Source organism: Hippocampus zosterae, chromosome 11 (genome assembly GCF_025434085.1).
Source record: "Hippocampus zosterae strain Florida chromosome 11, ASM2543408v3, whole genome shotgun sequence".
Classification (NCBI taxonomy): domain Eukaryota; kingdom Metazoa; phylum Chordata; class Actinopteri; order Syngnathiformes; family Syngnathidae; genus Hippocampus; species Hippocampus zosterae.
In genome coordinates this window covers 12,398,755-12,417,826 of record NC_067461.1, presented here as the reverse complement: position 1 = coordinate 12,417,826, position 19,072 = coordinate 12,398,755, and the positions used below count along the sequence as shown (strand labels likewise).

Genomic DNA, 19,072 nt, shown 5'->3' with positions numbered 1-19,072 from the left:
AAGGCCTTACTATACATGGTCTTTTTGGGGGGTTAAATCACCTATCTATACATGGTCATTTTTTTTCGGCTAAAAATTTCGTCCAAAAATGCCTTACTATACATGGTCCTTTTTTTCGTCTAAAAACGCCTTACTATACATGGTCCTTTTTTGGGGGGCTAAAAACACCTTAGTATTCATGGTCGGGTTTTTTTTTCGGCTAAAAACGCCTTACTGCACATGGTTGTTTTTTTTCCGGCTAAAAACGCCCTACTGCACACGGTTGTTTTTTTTCTGGCTAAAAACGCCTTCCTCTACTTGGTTGTTTTTTTTTTCAGCTAAAAATGCCTTCCTATACATGGTCGTTTTTTTCGTCTGAAAACGCCCTCCTATACAGGGTCATTTTTTTCACGTTAAAATGCCTGACGATACATGGTCGTTTTTTTCGGCTAAAAACGCCTTACTATACATGGTCGTTTTTTTTTCAGCTAAAAACGGCTTACTATTCATGGTCCTTTTTTCGGCTAAAAACGCCTCACTATCCATGGTCTTTTTTTTCGGCTAAAAACGCCTTAATACACATGGTCGTTTTTTTTCATCTAAAAGCGGCTTACTATATACATGGTCGTTTTTTCGGCTAAAAATGCCTTACTATGCGTGGTCGTTTTTTTCGGCTAAAAAAACACCTTACTATACATGCTCGTTTTTGGGGGGGCTAAAAACACCTTACTATATGTGGTCGTTTTTTGGGGGCTAAAAACACCTTACTAAATCGCGTTCGACTCAGCATGACTTAGATTTGTTCTTGATTTTACTGTTTGGTGCTTTGTCTTACTGTTTATTGTGCATGCTAAATCGCTCCATGTATACATGCACTTTGTATACATGGTCGTTTTTTTCGTCGAAAAACGCCTTACTATACAAGGTCGTTTTTTTTTCCGCGAAAAAACCCCTTTCTGTACATTTTTGTTTTTTTGGGCTAAAAAAGTCAAATCAAGTCAAGCAACAGTATTTATAGAGCACTTTCAAACAGCCATCGCTGCATATAAAGTGCTGTACATGGAGCGATTTAGCATGCACAATAAACAGTAAGACAAAGCACCAAACAGTAAAATCAAGAACAAATCTAAGTCATGCTGAGTCGAACGCCAAAGAATACAAGTGAGTTTTGAGGATGGCTTTGAAGATGGGCAGCGAGGAGGCTTGCCGAATGTTCAGTGGGAGGTCATTCCAGAGAGAGGGACCAGCAACAGCCTTACTATACATCACTGGTGTCAAACTCATTTCACATTGTGGGCCACATACGGCCTCGGTAGATGTCAAGTGGGCCGGACCATTAAAATGATACCATACTTTGCTATAAACGACCAAAACAATATGTCTTTCCTTTGTTTTGGTATAAAGAAGCACAAGAACATTTGGAAAATGTTGAAATTTAATGAATGTATCTTTTACAAAACATTTCATGAAGCACCTTACATTTCCTTCAACAATCCTGTAATAATTTTTTTTATCATTTACATATATGCATTGCAACTGATCACATTGATTGTACAAACTTTAACAAGTAATTGGTATTGAAAAATATAGTAATGCACTTTATGATTAAACAAGATTTATCAAGAAAGGAAGTTTTAAACCATTTACACGTGCATATAAAATCTAAATGTAATCCCTGCCTACACCTTACAAATTAAGGAGAGTGCTATTAAATGTGTAAATGTGAGAGTGCTATTGATAGCGTCTGCTGTCATGGGTCTGTCTCAGTGACGACTGAGGCTGCTGTTGTCTTCTTCTCTGGTCAAAACAGTGTCCCTTAGCGGATACTCAATGAATTGTATCTTTTAAAAAATATTAATTCCGTCTTTTATGCATTTTTTTTTCATTTTTAAATTATCCTGATCATTGTGATCCTGATCTTGATCCTGGTCTGATCAAACCTCGTGTGTGTGTGTGTGTGTGTGTGTGTGTGTGTGCGTGCGTGTGTGTGTGTGTGTGTGTGTGTGTGTGTGTGTGATGAATGGAATTCCGCCTCGGTGACCAATTGTAAAACAAGGTGTCGGTTGAAAAAATAAATCTGAAACTGTAATTTAAGGGTGGCTCAATACTGGCTGGCCATGTACGGAACGGAGTTGTAAATTGATTTCTGGCCCAAATACTTCACTCCACAACTGGCCCTCATCTGGTTTGCCAGAGTCACGCCAGTGCCTCCTTTGCCACTCCTGGGCCGTGTTCGGCCCACATGCATTATGCCAGTGCCGACTCAAGGCAGTTGTGCCAGCTTCATGCCGAATCCAGGCCTGATGCCTCTGCTGACTGGGCAGAGATGGCACATGGCACGAGTGGTAGTAAAATGGGAAAACCTCATGGTGAGTTCCTCAACTTGGTTTTTGTAAGGGCCAACTATTTCCTAAGTTATAAATCAGGATTTGAACTGTTTTAGAAGTGACATTGAGCATGAACAAAATGCCTGAGGCCACTGTGACCAGACCGTGACAGGACGCTACTATTAACATGTTGATGGATGTGTTCACATCTTTTATCGAGTTTCTGATTTACTGACTGAAATTTTAAAAAAAAGCCAAGTTCCAATTTGTTTACTCTTTGTGAGCAAAAATAAGAATTGGTTCTCAGCAAAATAAAAAATAAAAAACATTTAAACAATAGAACATGTTCAGTGAGTTGCAGTAATCCCCAAATGTGTTAACTACATCAACTTGGCATTTAGTAGCTTCTTACTTATCTCGTTGTCCTCTGTACTCAAGCCACCGCAGATTTGAGACCCGCAGGCCAAAACACACTGGAACCTGGCTTTGCCTCAAGGCCTTGTCTTTTCACCACCTCTCTCTCTCTCTCACTCTCTCACACACACACACACACACACACACACACACACACGCACGCACACACACACACACTAGCAAATGGCCTGCATTAGCAAGCCTGACATTCTCCAAATGTCTCTGGCAACATCCTTCCTCCCATTCGGAATGGATGCAACATGTGCCTTGAGGACAAGCCTTGAAAACTAACACACCATAACGAGTGTAGAGTAGAACCTTTGAATCAGAATCAGAATCATCTCAGAATCAGAATCATCTTTATTGGCCAAGTAACACACAAGGAATTTGTCTCCGGTATAACACGCTGCATTAGAAGTTCCCAGAAGTCGTTATGGGATGCTGTTTGGCCTTCGAATTTGGTAGAAGTTTTGAAAAATGAAAATAGCCACTCTCATACATCCTTTATTAGCTGCAAATGCTATATGGTAGAAATACTTTATCATTCTTAGTGGTCATACAAGTGTAAAAAATAATTAACCCGTTCATCATCAGTCACATTCAGACGAATCCAAAGGAAGTTAACACACACCTGCCACCATGTAATGGGCGTCTGAATAACTCAAAATAAGGTTTAGCTGTTCTAGTAGGCTTTTCCTGACATTTTTCACCTTCTCGCTGAATCCTGGTGGTTGCGTCCAAACACTGACTAGTATTTAAAATCCCCAGTTCCAGCTGAAAAGAAAAACAGTCACAAAGCATGACGCTGCCACCACATGTGGCAATGTAGGTGCGGTCTTCTTTAGTGATGAGTACTGTTGTTTGTGCCCAACATATACTGTGGATTTATAGCCCCAAAAAATGTAACCATTTTCTTCCCATCAGTCCGTAATAGATTGCCCTCGGGTGAGATTTCAACCAAGCTTTTGTTGTGCCTGGATGCTTTTATTTTAAGATAAACCTTCCATCTTGCCGCCCTACCCCATAATTATAAGAAGAAGATGAGAGATTGTTGTCAAATGTACTCAACCGCCAGTACTTGTCATGGATTCTTGCAGCTCTTTCAATGCTTTCGGCCATTTGGCAGCGTCATGGATGGTTTTCCTCTCGCCTATTCATCAATTTTGGAGGAACATCCAGTTCTTGGTGATGTCACTGTCGTGCCATGTTTTCTCTGCTTGATGATGACTGCGTCCACTAAGATCCATAGTACATTTGATACTTTGGAAGTTCTTTTGGACCCTTTTCCTGATTGATATCTTTCAACAACAAAATCCGTCTGATGCTGTGGAAGCTCTCTCTGGATCATGGCTTGCGCTCAAATTGTGACTACAAAATGAGCAGCTAACTTTATTTGGGGCGGTTAATCACAGACATTTTAAATGGCGGCAGGTTCGTGTTGACTCCCATTTGTCATGATTTGAATGTGATTGGTTACCGGTAATTCTGAACTAAAGCTAGATTCCCAGTGATGAAGGTGTTGACATTTGTACCAATTTTTGGGGGTTTTTTTGGTCCAAATTGAGACCAATTCATTTATTTATTTGCCTGGCAGTCTAACGGGAGTGTAGAGGTTTTTTGTATGCACTGTATACAAGATACATAGATAGACAACCCTTTACAGTCACATTCACTTATTTTCGGTGGGTCGTGGACAGCTAGAAACAAAAAAAAATCAAAAAGTTTTTATATTTAGATCTTTTCAGAACAGTACTGAGATGTGCCAATTTCCCTCATAGAACATGCAATATTAGGTAAGCGTCAAGAAATGATACTCACTTGTGCTTAAGTCACTAGCTACTCTGTAAACAAATACAGTGCAGCTCAGACTTTGGCTAATGGACATCAAAGCTAGCATTAAGCTTTTGGTGGTATGATAAAATCTTTTGAAAGTGCATTTAGAAATATAAATACACTGTACATGTATGTTCAATGGCTATTTTTAACATTTAAAAAAAGGTGTTATTGTTTCTAACAATGGCTCTTGACTTTTCAACTCTAGGAATCTGTGAGTCAGAGACTGACAACAGTTGCGAACCGCTGCTCTAGAACAACAAACAACAAAACAAAGTTCACATTTAATGACAAATTATGAAGCTATTTTGTGCGCTAAATTTACATTATGCACTTTTTCCTACATTCTTACTCATCACAAGTTTAGAAGGAAGTTTCCCCTTGTAAAATGTTGAAATTAAAACTGCCTTAACTTCAATAAGAAGTCGTGTTTGGTTACGCTACACTTTTTAAAACTTGCTGTGAGTCTTTTTCTTCTCTTCTGACTTTCTCCTACTCTTAACAGCCCTTGTTTATAGTGGTTGATCTTTCGGAGATGAAAAAAAGAAACTGCCAAAGAAAAAGCTAAACACACGCCCAGAGTTGATGCTGTGCTCACTGAACTGAGCTCATGTCGAGCAACCTTTTCCAAAGTCTCACATGACATCATGCAAGACGGCAGCCCATCTTTTGGAATAAGTGGTCCAAATAACCAAATAAAGAGCATGAACCCCCTGCCCCCCTCTGGAAAAATATAATTTCATTTGAGTGTAAATGTCACATCCAGGATGGAGATGTGAGAGGACGGGGGAAGGAAGACAACTTGTTACTGTCTTACTGAAAAAGAAAAAAAAAGGCACAATGAGATGTGTTTTAAGATATTTGACACTTCCCGTGTCTCGGAGTAGTTCCAAATTGCTTTGAAAGTGTGCTGAATACTCTCTTGTCATGCATTCAGAGAACATCTGATCACTATCCAGGATTTATAAATGGCCTCTGCTTTGGTTTCACCGCCTAACTCGAACTTGAAACCAAGCCCTGGCACACTGTTCAGCAGTGAGTGAGATAACTAACAAAAGCTGAGATGTTACACTGAGTTTATTTCATTTATGTAGACACAATGTTTCAACTTCTCCAGTTGTTATTACATTCAAGATACATGTACTATGTATGAAGGGTGGAACAGAATATGAAACGCCTTGCTACTGCAGATCATCCACTCTTTAAAAGAGCAAAATACTCTTAGCAAGAATGAATAGTGTACCTAAATATACAGTATATGTTGGAAGATAATACAAGAAACAGGAATAAAATATCCAAAATATACAATAATACTACAGATGCCCGTGTGTCTAGTTGTTAATCATTCTTAAAACAAGGTGGATGGAATCTTGTGTCGCAACACTCATGTTATTCTCCACAACGGTGCGCTTTGATGAAGGAATTGGATATTTTCTAGGGAAATAACTGGGAATTAAAAGCAATAAAGTCAACATTTGGGAGGAACAGAGGGCACTTGCGTGTGCGTGTGTGTGTGTGTATATATATATATATAAAATTTTGGGACAGTGCATTCGAACAAAAACTGTTATTTTTGAAAAAGAAATACTTAAAAGTAATTAGGGGGTTTGTTTAAACCTGGCTGTAGGCTTCTTGTGTAGAGTTTGCATGTTCTCCCTGCGACCAAAAACATGCATGGCGGGTTAATTGAAAACTGTCAATTGTCCCTAGGTGTGAGTGTGAGCGCAAATGGTCTCTCTCTCTCTCTTATATATATACTAGCTGGTTCGCCGCCCTCCGGGCGGCTCATCAGCTAGTTCCTGCGGAAGGCTGGTAAGGTGGGCCTTCGGCCCACAAAAGTGTTGTTGCTTGGTTCAACTTTTTGTTCATCTTCATTGCTTATCGCGAAAATAAAGAGATGTTTAGCTCTACTAAATAACTAACAATTTTATTGCAATGCTTGTGGGTAGACAACATTTTTTCGCTAAGATGCCCGCGCGATCGTAGTGAGCCACTGCCTGAGCGGCGCAGTGGCGGCGCGCAGCGGCGGGGTGAAGTAGGTACGTTTTGAAAAGGGACAGACGAAAGGACAGACCGCGTGCGGGACGACGCGCAATATATATATAGAAATATATATATATATATATATATATATATATATATATATATATATATATATATATATATAGAGAGAGAGAGAGAGAGAGAGAGAGAGAGAGAGAGAGAGAGAGAGAGAGAGAGAGAGAGAGAGAGAGAGAGAGAGAGAGAGAGAGAGAGAGAGAGAGAGAGAGAGAGAGAGAGAGAGAGAGAGAGAGAGAAAATAGCTTGAGCTCTTTGACGCTGGTTGAGAAAACATGTCGTTTTGGGGATTTCCTGAAAAGTGATTATCTTGGAGGCACAAGTGTAATAGGAATCCGATTCCCATTACACAAGGATTCTGTTTTATGCAAGCTAATATATTCCGTCATGTGTTAGCGTTTGAAAGAATAAGTTCCCAAATTTTCCAGTTGATTCCCAATTTGCAATGATAGGCATGGAAAGTGTCTTGCTCGTCCAAATGAATATTTTCTAAAATCTTTCTTCCACGGGAATGTGTCCAGAACGTTTTGAAAAATCAACTGGAAAATTGCTGTCTCGTTGCAACTCCAACATCAAATTTGATGCATTCAAATTCAGGACGTGCTCTTGAGAAAGCAGTCCATGCAAGACAATGGAGATAGATCTTTGAGGGTTTACAATTTGATGTTGATTCCTTTTAGGCTTATTTGGCTCTTGTGGAGGTTCTGTGCTCTGTCACTGAGTGACATTCTCGTGCTGCCTCATGTGTACTGTAATTTATAACATTAATAATATATCTTCACACACGTTCGCTTGCTTTCACTAGAAAAATCTTAAAGTGAAGCACGCTCTGACCTGCGGACTGGCTGCAATGGACTCAAGGTGGTCAAACCATCAGTTAATCCTCCCCATCCCCATCATCCTCAGAAGTTGTAGGGTGACACCAGAACGTGGACTCTGGCCACATGCTTTGCCTGAAAAGTGCGGTCGGCATATTCCGACATGTCCACATCCACGGTGATCTCCTGCGGCCCGCGCAGTTGCTGGACCAGGATCAGCTCGCCGGTTTGTCTGTCTGAGCGCTGCATGACAAAGATACCCCGCATGTTTCCTCCCACAATGCCAAAGCGCAGGCTGTCGGGCCCTGCGCGCCCGGGGGCTCCAGCGGTGGCCATACGGAAAAGGGTAGCGGGCGTCTGTACGTTGGACGGGAGGGAGAGGTAGTGGAAAGAGACGGTCTTTGGAGCGAGGTGGCAGGAGCGGCTTTCCATGGGGCAGGGATTCCTTTCACACTGACTACACGAGATAGAAACACATCACCTTAGAGCAGTACTCAATTATTTTCGGTTAAACCCCACCAAGGAAAAATAAAATATGCCATGCCCCACCCCCCCACCCCCAACACTCTGCCACAGCTATTAACAGTATCATTTGTCCCTAAAAATTCTTACAAATACACTTTATCATTACATTGTATTTTATATCACTTTTTTTTTACTTTATCAGACTATATAAACAAAGTCCGAAACATATAGCAATACAAAAAAACAACAAAGAAATATAATTCTGCTGAATAATTTAACCACTCCATGTTTTGAGGCATTCTGAATAACCGAACGGCATAGTTTAACAACATTCTGGGTTTTCCGAACAGTCTGAGTGTAGCGGTGCGCTCGGAGTATATCCCACGATGCAGGAATGGAGAATTTGGAAACGACAAGCTCTAATGTTCGTGGTCTCGATTTTTGTATAACTAATTTCCACACGGTTCTCGAGCGGTTAGTGCATCAGCCTCACAATGCAGAGGTCATGAGGTCGATCCCGGCTCCGGCCTTCATGTGTGGAGCTTGCATGTTCTCCCCGGGTCTGTGTGGGTTTTCTCCGGGTACTGCGGTTTCCTCCCACATTCCAAAAACATGTATAGCAGGCTGATTGAAAACTCCAAATTGTCTCTAGGTGTGAGTGTGAGCGCGGATGGTTGTTTGTCTCTGTGTGCTCTGCGATTGGCTGGCAACCGGTTCAGGGTGTCCCCCGCCTACTGCCCGAAGACAGCCGGGATAGGCTCCAGCACCCCCTGCCACCCTTGTGAGGATAAAGCGGGTCAGAAAATGGATGGCTGGATCATTTCCTCACAACAGATAAAGTGGCAGAACGAAGCCGCACCAACCGAGCCGCGAAGTAGTGGGGGAACAGTATAGACTTTGTATAGGTTTCCTGGTACAACACAGTCGTTTTGATGGACAGGTCACTGTGCCGTTGATAGTACAGCGATGTACTTGATGAGTGTTACATAAATAATATACCCATGTGGGAGCGTACACAGCCAGTGAGTTCAAAACTCAGTTTTAAGCCTTGAGGAGAGGCCACACATACTGTACATACAAGCACTTACTTAGAAGATCATGAAAGATTTCCGTAAGCTGTGAAAAGTTTCTTTATGTATGTTGTCAGCACTTTTGAAAAAAGTAACCGTGTATTAATGTGTAAAAAAACGTTTCTTTCAATTTCTGAAATCGGTTCCATGACGTCCCTATCAAATTAAAGGCTGGTTGTTGTTTTGTTTCGACTGAAAGACACCAGAAAAACAGGCGTTTCTTTGTGTTCGTGTGTGTGTGTGTGTGTGTATACGTGGGGTTTAAAAGGAAAGTTATAATTGTGACGTGGCTACACTCCAAGTAGCAGCAATAAATTCTGGCAAATTATGTGAAATGTGTGGCATTTTCAATTTCCTGTTAAGATGATTGCTTCATTCAGTTGGCATCACTTGGAATGAGTGGAAAATGATCATGCGGTGAGGAAGAATCAACAATGACGTCCAACATGCTGCAAATGATCAGTGGCTGGACACTTCATTAGGCACAGCTGCGTCTGATGAGCTCCACGATGAGAGCTGTCTCAAAAACGTGCCTCATACTGAGAGATATCTTGAAGCGCCGTTGTCCGCCACTGCAAACTACGATTACACGGAATAATATACAAATCTTTGAATCACTATATCGCCGATAGAGTCGATCCAAACGTTGCCTTATTATTTTGCAAAGGTAGAATCTCTGTGTCTGGTGGGGCTGTATGGTTTGGAATGTAGCATCTTATTGGGCTTATAGAGCTACGCAATGCTTTGCTTTGTCCGTGTTAGGGTCTGCCAAAAGCTTCAGTCATCTCCTGTGCTGGCATCGGTGTTCGACCACACTGCTGGTTCAGTAAGAGCATACAGTGCTATGTTTCAGTCCTTTAGTCCAGGCAGCTTGGCTTGACAGAGACGTTGTAATGTTTCTCAGCAATTGGACGGCATTGAAGAGAAAATAATGTTTGGAAATGCTGTTCTGCTGAGTATGCATGCTCTTGTCACATATGGTTTGCTTCACTATTATACAGCTTGAACCGCAAATCTTATTTTTGTAGTTTGGGGCTTCTCATGTGGCTTCTGTGTGTGCGCGTACAATGATCTCGTCTTCCTCCTTTGAGTTGCGCTCCAAGCTTAATAATGATGAAATACACTCACCAGTCACAACTTTCTGTACACTTGCACAAGGTCATGATATCCCATTCAAGACGTTTTAAAGTGGGGCCCCTACCATGATAATTGTTTTATTCATTTAACAAAATGTTACAGTATACAGTAATAGTGTTTCTAGTATTCTGATGACCTTATTTAAGCCTTGTCCCTGACTTGATGAAATGGGCAAAAAAATAATAATCGATAGACATTGTGTTGCTTGATTAGGGGCCGTTTTGCTTGGCTCTCAGACGATGAAAACTATCATGCTGAGTAGAAAAGTTGCACACACAATTACATTCAGTATCTCAGCACTCTGTTGTTAATTTCATTGCATTCTACACGTTAGATCCATCCTGGCATGTAGGTTTCGTTATATCTAGTCCAGGTTGTGTTGACCAAAAGTAACAGAAAATATGCCAATAAGAATAAAGTCCATACCTTCTTCTTGAACTCATCTCCACATTCAGACACGATTTACACGGGGGAACTTGGACATGTTTTGAGGGTTATAAATAAATCTGAATGCAATCTTGACATTTTACTCTCCTTTTTCCTGCTATTAATCAAAGTGTCCCCCCAGGAGCCCACTCTTCCATTCTCATCTAACACGACATGAAGAGCCCGTTGACTGCTGCTGGAACATGGACGATAAAACAGCAAGAAAAAGTAAAAAAGGTACACGTACAGGGGAGATGTTTTGACGTAGGTGACGTTGCCATGGGAACGGGGACAGTCTGGGTTGACGCACTGAAAGCCTCCCCCAGTGTTGATACACGTTGTTCCTCGGCTACAGTTGTGCTGCTGGTTTAAACATTCGTCCACATCTGGAAGACAAAACAGCAGAGGCATGAAAGTAGAGTGCGGGGCCGGCAGCCAGACCGTCCACAGTCTGAGCACCGGGTGCTGAGCTCCAGTTGTTTATTTGGTTTTTCGGGTCAGTCTCGCATAAATGCTTCATGTCCTAAAGATCCTTTCTGCTGGGAAATGGTGAGGTCATTCATTCCAGGGACAAACTTTGTGCTTAAAAAAATTGGTCATGTGGAGAATGCAGGAGTTTGGGACCTTTGCACCGTGGTCAATCACAGGTTACCCCCTTTGGTCCCACACAGTACACACCCAGTCAGATCCGCAGCTGTTAAAGCCTCGTGAATGAGCCTTTGTCCCTTGCGCCCTCCTGTCACTCACCCTCACAGCTCCGCCCATCTGGGAGCAACTTGTAGCCACTGGGACAGGAGCAGTGGTATGAACCCGGGACGTTGACACATTCATGGATGCATAACGTCCCTCCCTGGTCCAGACGGTAGACTTCACACTCGTTGACATCTGTGCAAAACAGGAAAACCCAAGCATCTCAGGACCATGCGTGGCTGCCGTACATAGGACGGCAGGAATGTTTGGGATGGAGGAAATTCACCATATTAAAATCACGTTCTGGAACAAAATTATGGGAAGACCGTTTCCGTCTGCAGGGTTGCCTATTTGGAGTAAAATTTGCTGTTAATATCTTAGTCTCTTCCCAGTGCAAATTTTACGTTGTTTAAACTCTGTTAATGTGTTTCAACTGTTCAACCACTATAAAATGACTCAGTTTCTAATACTCCCCAATCCATCCATTTTCTATAGCACTTGTCCTCATTAGGGTCATGTGGGAGCTAGACCATATCTATGGACAATTTAGAGTCTTTTACTAAGCTCAACGAACCTGCTGTTAGAAATGTGGGAGGGAGCTGCCTGTGAGACAAACGTGTTAACCTTCACTCCACTCTAAGTCCCTTATTCAGAATCATAGGAATTCAAATTAATTAAGGACACTCTAGTATCATATACTCCACTCCATTGTATCATAGCGAGCCCCAGAAACTATGCAAATATGCCCCTACAGAAAGTATGAGCAGTAGCCTACAAAGATTACGTCAAAGCAATGGACTAGAAGTTTACCAAAGCGCTGTATGTTGATGCTCACAAAGCATCGTCGAATCGTTTTTTGCATTGTTTACAATTCATGTCAATGCCACTGTGATTGCATGTTCCTTCCCACTCACAGAATTACTGTACATCCTAAAAGGACCTGAACTGTGACCTAAATGGATGCTAATCAGCTTGTGACCTCTCGATAGGATTATTTTGTTTTGTTCCAAACTGGCCTCCACTGATTAGTAGTCGAAGATTCAGTCATTTAGTGGATGTTTTCTTGCACCGTTTACAAGTCAGCAAGTGAAATGGCTCCAAATGTCAAGCTGCAGGAACCGCTTGCTACTGCATATGCTGACCTTGTCTTGTCAGCAAAATCTTGACAGTAATGAAGTAATACATTACATTTAAAAGAAGCTCACCTTGGCAGATGCTGTTATCGGAGGTGCCACTCATGTGGAAACCTGCATCGCAGCTGCAGTGCCGGGCCTGTTTCACTTGGGCACAGCGAGGTTTTCGGCTGAAGGCTGGGTCATTCATTACACTCCACTCGGGAGGAGCTGCAATAAAGAATACAGCATAATTCGGTCGAAAAAAGAGCGGTGTGATTTATTTAGTGCAACATACCTGTCTGAGTGTGGTGCTGGCAGTGAGAGCCACTCCAGTTCTGTGAGCAGGTGCATTTGTACTGATTGACCCCTTCCACGCAGGTACCTCCATTTTGGCAGGGGTTACTTGCACATTCACTGACGTCTGAAGTCAGAGGGGACAGAGGGTAGCACAAATATAAAGTATCCTTCTACCCTGATGGATAATAAACATTCTCCCAGCAGCAAAAATTCCTGTGAGTTTGTTTGCAACTTGCGATTTTGATACAGCAATCCATTTTCTATCATGCGTGTCCTACTAGGGTTAATGGGATCTGAAGCCTTGTGAAAAAGACAGAAACTATTTATACTCACATTCACATTTTCACTAAGTGGGAGCTGAACCCACAATTCCTAGCTGCACTGAAGTCAAGCGTGTCAACAGCGACACAGTCGGTGACTCCACTTGCAACATTTTAAAGGAAGAGTCAAGGCATTTATTTTCTTTACAGTATTGGTTTGGTTTGGTTTGTTTATTGAACATAAAACATATACAGTAATAATTTGACAGAAAATAAGGTAGATAAAAAAGTAAAAGAAAGAAATCAGTCTTCATTCAACACAGTTATTATGTTCAAGGGAGTAGGATGAAGTAAAAAAACTTATCTTAATTAAAAATTAAAATTGTGTTTGTGGAATATGAATTAAGGAGAAAAATCCACTCATAATCCATCACAGGGGGCTGCCATTTTGCCTTGTACTGCCACGTGCTGGCGATCAGAATATCGCGTTTCGACAAGTGGGGAAGCATAGAACATAGCATGGTAAAGAAATGTTTTCACTTGATTTGGCCTTTAAAGGAAAATATAACAGTTCAAAATGGAATACGGGCAATTGAACAAAAATTTAATTATAAAAATATGGTGTGATGCATTTTAAGTCATCTGGAAACAGAATCCAAAAACAATTTGGTTGGACAGCTGTGGTGGAGCAAGCAAAAGGAAACGGAAGAACAAAGTCCTTAGTTTCCATCACTTGTAGTGTCGAATCCAATACAGATATTCCAGAACGAAAAAGCAAACTTCAAAGTATGATATGATGGAAACATTGACTATACCCTTACACTGTTACTTTTAAAGTTTTCTGGGCATTGAGATTTAAACTGTCTCTCTATACACTGCCTACAAATGGACTCGTCCATTTTGGTGAATTCTCCTGATACATGATTCTTTCCGCTTAAATGTGCACAAACTACATCAATTGGAGCACCGCAGACAAGAAAATGACTAGATAATAATAAGGCTGTAGAAAGGGGGAATAAACATGCATATAGACCTGAGCTAGAAAGAACCAAATTGCACACATCCCTATGAAATACATTCTCTGTACCGCATATCCTCAGTAGAATTGCGGGTGCGCCGGAGCCAATCCCAGCTAACTTTGAGCGAGAGGCGGGATACATAATAAACTGGTTGCCAGACAATAACAGGGCACTCTCGATAAAATATTCCTTGCAAGAGGGATGTGGGCAGTCTGTAAATGTCTGTTGACTTTAGTGTATTTTACTCGTTATGTAGCCTCGTCATAAATTATTTTCATATTTTCTTTTCTGTACTTCATCATCTGTTGATCTTTGCAGTTTAAAGCACGGAACACAGTGAAAGTGAAGTAACGGCTGCATGAGTGCTGTCACTCAAGCATTGTTTTCACACTTAATAGTCATTAAAAAAAAGTGTTCATTCAAAAAACACAATGGGTCCTCTACCTCACTTTTGACAAAGTAACACGAGTGTAAATATAATCCTTCTTTTTTCTATACTAGCTTGAAAACGTTTCTGCGTGGAGCAAATCAAGATATTGTATTCATCACTGACACTAGCTCTGCACATTCTGAGAGTGTTCAAAAGTGAGAAATGAAGATTATATTTTTAAACTAATTTGAAAGCGCCCCCCCCAGACTATGTTAATAGCGTTCAGCATGGCAAAAATTATCATACTAATGCCAGATATTTAAAAAAAACATGAATAGAGATAGTGTAATACTGTTGTAGGGTCATGCCTTCTATTGCTGCTCCATGAGTGAATGTCAATAAACTCATGTTGAAAAATGTGGGCTTTTTGTGAAGTGCTGCCATTGCAGGCTGATGGGGATATGAAAAGCATACTTAGCATACTTCGGCGCTATCAGACCATAGTTGGGATATCATTTCATGTCCAAATCTCATCTAACGGGATACCACTGTTAAGAAACATGAGTGAGATAGTGAGAGGAGAAAATGGAGAGAGGGTCTTAACAGTTACCCAACATAGAGGCACAAAGCTGTCTGTGGAATCCATTCACAGTGGAATGAAAGAAAAGTGGTTTGTTGTGCTCTCTGTCATTAGCTGCCATGCCAGATTTAACTATAGGCCTTCTGGCAGAATGTCAAAGATGTCCAAGCATTGTGAAGGCTACCTTTCTCTGCATTCTGGATTTTTTATGAATGCAGAAAAACAAAACTTTATTTAGTCCCCTGTGGACAAATAAAGTAGAATTTCAAACGGATTTGAAACAAAACTGGAATTGGAGCTGGAATTTGTAATAAAGTATAAAGAAAGTGAATAAAAACTGTGACTGTAAAACGAGGGTCCCCAATAGTGTAGTGATCCACCTGTATGACTTCCATGCTGGCTGAATGTGAAGAAATTGGATGGTTGAATAAGTGAACTAAATTGAATTTAGAATATAATTGGATTTAACTTGGAATTGAATTAAGTTCAGAACTGGAATCAAATAGAACTTTCAATTGGAACTGCATTTCAATCTCCTACATTCATACGCCTCTCATTTGAGGCAGTAACAGGTTAAGTGCCATCCGGGCTCACCTTTACACACGGCGTCCACTCCGCTCCAGGTTCCATTGTCTTGGCACACACGTGTGGCTGAGCCCATGAGGTGATAGCCCTGCGAGCAAGCAAAATGCACCTCATGTCCGGCTATGTATTTGGATCCAAACTTTGTGCCGTGCTCCAGTTCTTCCAGGGGCTGACAGGTGGCAGGGGCTTGGAAAAAGAAGAAGAAGCAGGAGGAAGGAGGAGAAAAAGAAAAAAAAGAAGAAGAAGGCTGAATAAATTGGAGAACAACAAGCCTGCAAACATCCTCTGGCATTCGATGCCTGGGGATATACACGTGTCACCGAGCAGTCTAAAACGCATCATTAACAGCAGACTGGAAAGTTGAATGCCTGCACAATATACATGGTTAATATTACATAACGTTATAAATGCACTAAAATTTCGACTTTTATGGTACATTTAAGCTTCCTGCACCGATGAAGCTTGTGCTAAAGTCTTTAATAACAACTCAGAGTTCTGTTCTTTTGTGTCTTGAGAACAATTTTGCAGTACAATGTTTTCCAGATGAACAGGATAAGCTTCATGACAGAACCACGCCACATGTGAAAAATGTGCGCACAGAAACAAGGGAGGGAAGGCATAATGTTCTTGTTTGTTTGTTTGTTTTTAGATTTCAAATTGTGAATGACCGAATCCAAACAACATCTTATTTCACCGATTTGCCTTTTCATATTTTGGCATCCAGTTAAAAGCTATGCAGAGTTATGGATTGGATTTTCACTAACAAACCAGCCAAGTAACACAACAATCCCACAATTCCACTTCCTCATTTGAAGAGTTTCGGATGACCTTGAATTTCTTGAATGAATAATCCCGCAAGAACAGATATCTGTGGTCCTATCTAGAAGAATTAAGAACGAGTCCTAGATACGTAATATTACTTTGTATCATTTGGCAGATTTGCATATGCAGTAGTATGATGTCTTTTAACCGTACAACAACACAGGATGTCTGTTACACTATTTGCACATGTGATGACTCTAACCAAATGGCCGCATAGTTACAAGGGTTCCTGATAAAGTGTTTATAAATTGTTGATAAAAATGTTGATAATCCCATTTGCATTTACACGATTCCAAGATTTATAATGGTTCCTAAACTGGGGTCCCTGGAGCCCTGTGGGTCCGTGAACCATAGATCCTAAACCTCCTCTCTGCTTTATATGTAGGCCAAATTTTCATATAATTGCGCGTCTCAACGGGATTTACAAAAAAAATAATGTGAAAATTATTCAGCTCATGTTGTCTCTTTCATAACTGAAATTAAACTTGCTAGACACTTTGGAAAAGAAAATAGGACAGCGGTCGGAATAATCACTAAATATTGCGGCAAAACCCCAGGTTGGCAATACTGACTGCTTTTTTAAACTCGTTACTCTCTGTTAGCAGTCCTGTTGTTGCTCATCAGCTTGTGACAATGGATAAACATTGGAATTAATTAATTTGAATTTGGTTAGGGTTTGAAATGTTTAAAAAAACATTTCTCATAGCATTTAGGCATGCCCATTCATGTCAAATTGATGTTGGGGTTTTGAGTGGGCCCTAAACATTTCTCTAGAAAGAGGTACAAACCCTTTGTGAACCTTTTACAGGGTTACCTGTATTAGTTTACCCACATACTTAGCATATGCTGCCCTTTTCATGTAGAGAACCAAAATATCCGTTGTCTATGGTACAGTCCTACACCCTAGTAAAATACAATTATAAATGTTTTGATGATGATGTGACAGTTTATTACTCACCAGCTGACTGGTCCGCTTGAGGCAACTTGGAGACAGAATTCTGCAGTGTTGCCAGTTTTGACTTCATGATCCTGAAACCTTCTGTGAATCGAAGCTCTTGGCCTTTTAGAAACTTCTCCATCTGTCGCAGCACTCCAACCACTTGATGTTTATCCATGCAGGTTTGCTGATCCAACATTGACATTAAAAAACTAATCATCTTATTGGAGGAAATGTGGATTCTGTTTGTCATCGTCTCTCTAATATTTTGTATTCAACTTAATTCAATATTTTCAATCAGATAGAAAATATCCAGCTCCAACCTATTTTCTAAGTGCAACCCAAACACAACAAGACAAAATCTGTCTGGCAGATGTCTCTAGGACGTGGGTCCAAATGCTGTTCCTTTGTATATTTTGCATGGCAACAGGACAGTAAGCTTTTTGGGTGATTCTGAATGGCCAAAATCAAAGTTGAACGGATGCTACAATCAATTACTAGAGCAAATGTAGATGCCAAGTCAGTACAAAATAGCATTTAATCCTTTCTGCAAGGTTTAATAATCACATGCTCATTGAAGCAATTTCTCAGGGGAGGCATACTTTGAATTCCTGTTCTCCTATTTGTAAGGAGGGGGGCTTACAATAACAGCAACTACCTCGTAGACATTAAAAGTCAAATGCACAAAGTTTTTCTTGTGTAGTTGCGAGTGCCTCCAGCTGACAAGGAATGAGGATTCTCAATCGTCCACCCAGATGCTGCAGCAAAACTCATTTTGCCTCTCTCACTACCGCGTGATATGATTTTTGTGAATATGATATTGCCACAAAAAAAATTAGAAAATATGCTCGAAACCAATACTTCCAATTCCAAAGTTCATTTTAGACAACTGATAAATATTCTTACCTGAACGGCAGCACGGCTATGAGCAGCTGTTAAACACAGCAAAAGTAAACACCTGCAACAAAAAGACAGCCCCATAGCTCCACGTCCAGTCACTAATTTGTTCCTCTTTTATGAAAAACGCTGTGGCACCTCACAGTCAATTTAATAATAATTCTAACAAGCGTCCTTCAGTTGGACTCGGAATGTTTTAGTGGGATGCTCATCAGGTGTCTAAGATGTTTCGGTACTCCTGGAAAGTTTGGTCTCTAAATTCCACACGTCTCCTGCTGCAGCAAGAATCCCTCCCACTAATGTAGGCTACAATCTCCACTTTCTAGCCTTACAGCATGAAAATGGCATCATATGTTCGGTTAATTACGCCAAGTGTTCTGTAAATCACATAGTATACGTTTTGGAATCGTAATTAATATTGTTGTGTGTGTGTGTGCGTGTGTGTAATGGCAATATTTTTAATTATAGCCTCAGCCAATCGGTTTGAATTCTTTTGTAATTATTATAATTATTATTGAAAGTTATTGAACAAGCCAAATGTTAATTCTTTTCAATGTTATTCTTATTTTGCTTCTAGTTGGGGGCTTCCAAACCAAACAACTGATGTGTGCGATCCCTTTCGAATTGTTTGAAGGGATACAGCGACACTTAGTGGTCAAAGTAGAATACGCGAGTTCATGAAGCCGAATTCATTCTACAGCATACTGTTAATACAGGGCGCGTCTACACTTATCATTCACTTTCCTAAACGTGATTAAAACATTTAAAAAATTCAAAGCAAACGTCGGGTGTGGAATTAACAGACAAAATACAGATTTTCCGCATGAACGAATTCTACAATATCACGCGAAATGTATCACCGCATACGCATGGAAATGTGAGGGGGAGGGAAGTGGAGTTAACTGACGGCAATTTGAACCAACGACAAACGCCGTCGTAATGACGCTCCCAAACTATGACCAATCACGGACGG

The 19,072-nt window shown here is 40.8% G+C and overlaps 1 protein-coding gene across 1 annotated transcript; it reads right to left on the bottom strand.

Moving 5' to 3' along the window:
- Positions 1-5,612: 5,612 nt before the first annotated feature.
- LOC127609990 (fibulin-7) lies at positions 5,613-18,993 on the bottom strand. The gene is made up of 8 exons (XM_052079630.1): positions 18,109-18,993; positions 17,224-17,389; positions 15,453-15,629; positions 12,628-12,753; positions 12,423-12,560; positions 11,275-11,412; positions 10,775-10,913; positions 5,613-7,886 (listed from the first exon to the last, which is right to left on the bottom strand). Exons 1-8 carry the CDS (start codon positions 18,181-18,183, stop codon positions 7,514-7,516), a joined length of 1,332 nt encoding a protein of 443 aa, XP_051935590.1. The 5' UTR covers positions 18,184-18,993; the 3' UTR covers positions 5,613-7,513.
- Between the last annotated feature and the right edge of the window lie 79 nt (positions 18,994-19,072).

Coding starts and splice junctions, on each gene's coding strand:
- LOC127609990 (XM_052079630.1), bottom strand. CDS start 18,183: ATGGGGCTGTCTTTTTGTTGCAGGTGTTTACTTTTGCTGTGTTTAACA. Junction 17,390..18,108: donor ATAGCCGTGCTGCCGTTCAG/GTAAGAATATTT, acceptor ATGTTGGATCAG/CAAACCTGCATGGATAAACA. Junction 7,887..10,774: donor TACGTCAAAACATCTCCCCT/GTACGTGTACCT, acceptor TATCTCGTGTAG/TCAGTGTGAAAGGAATCCCT.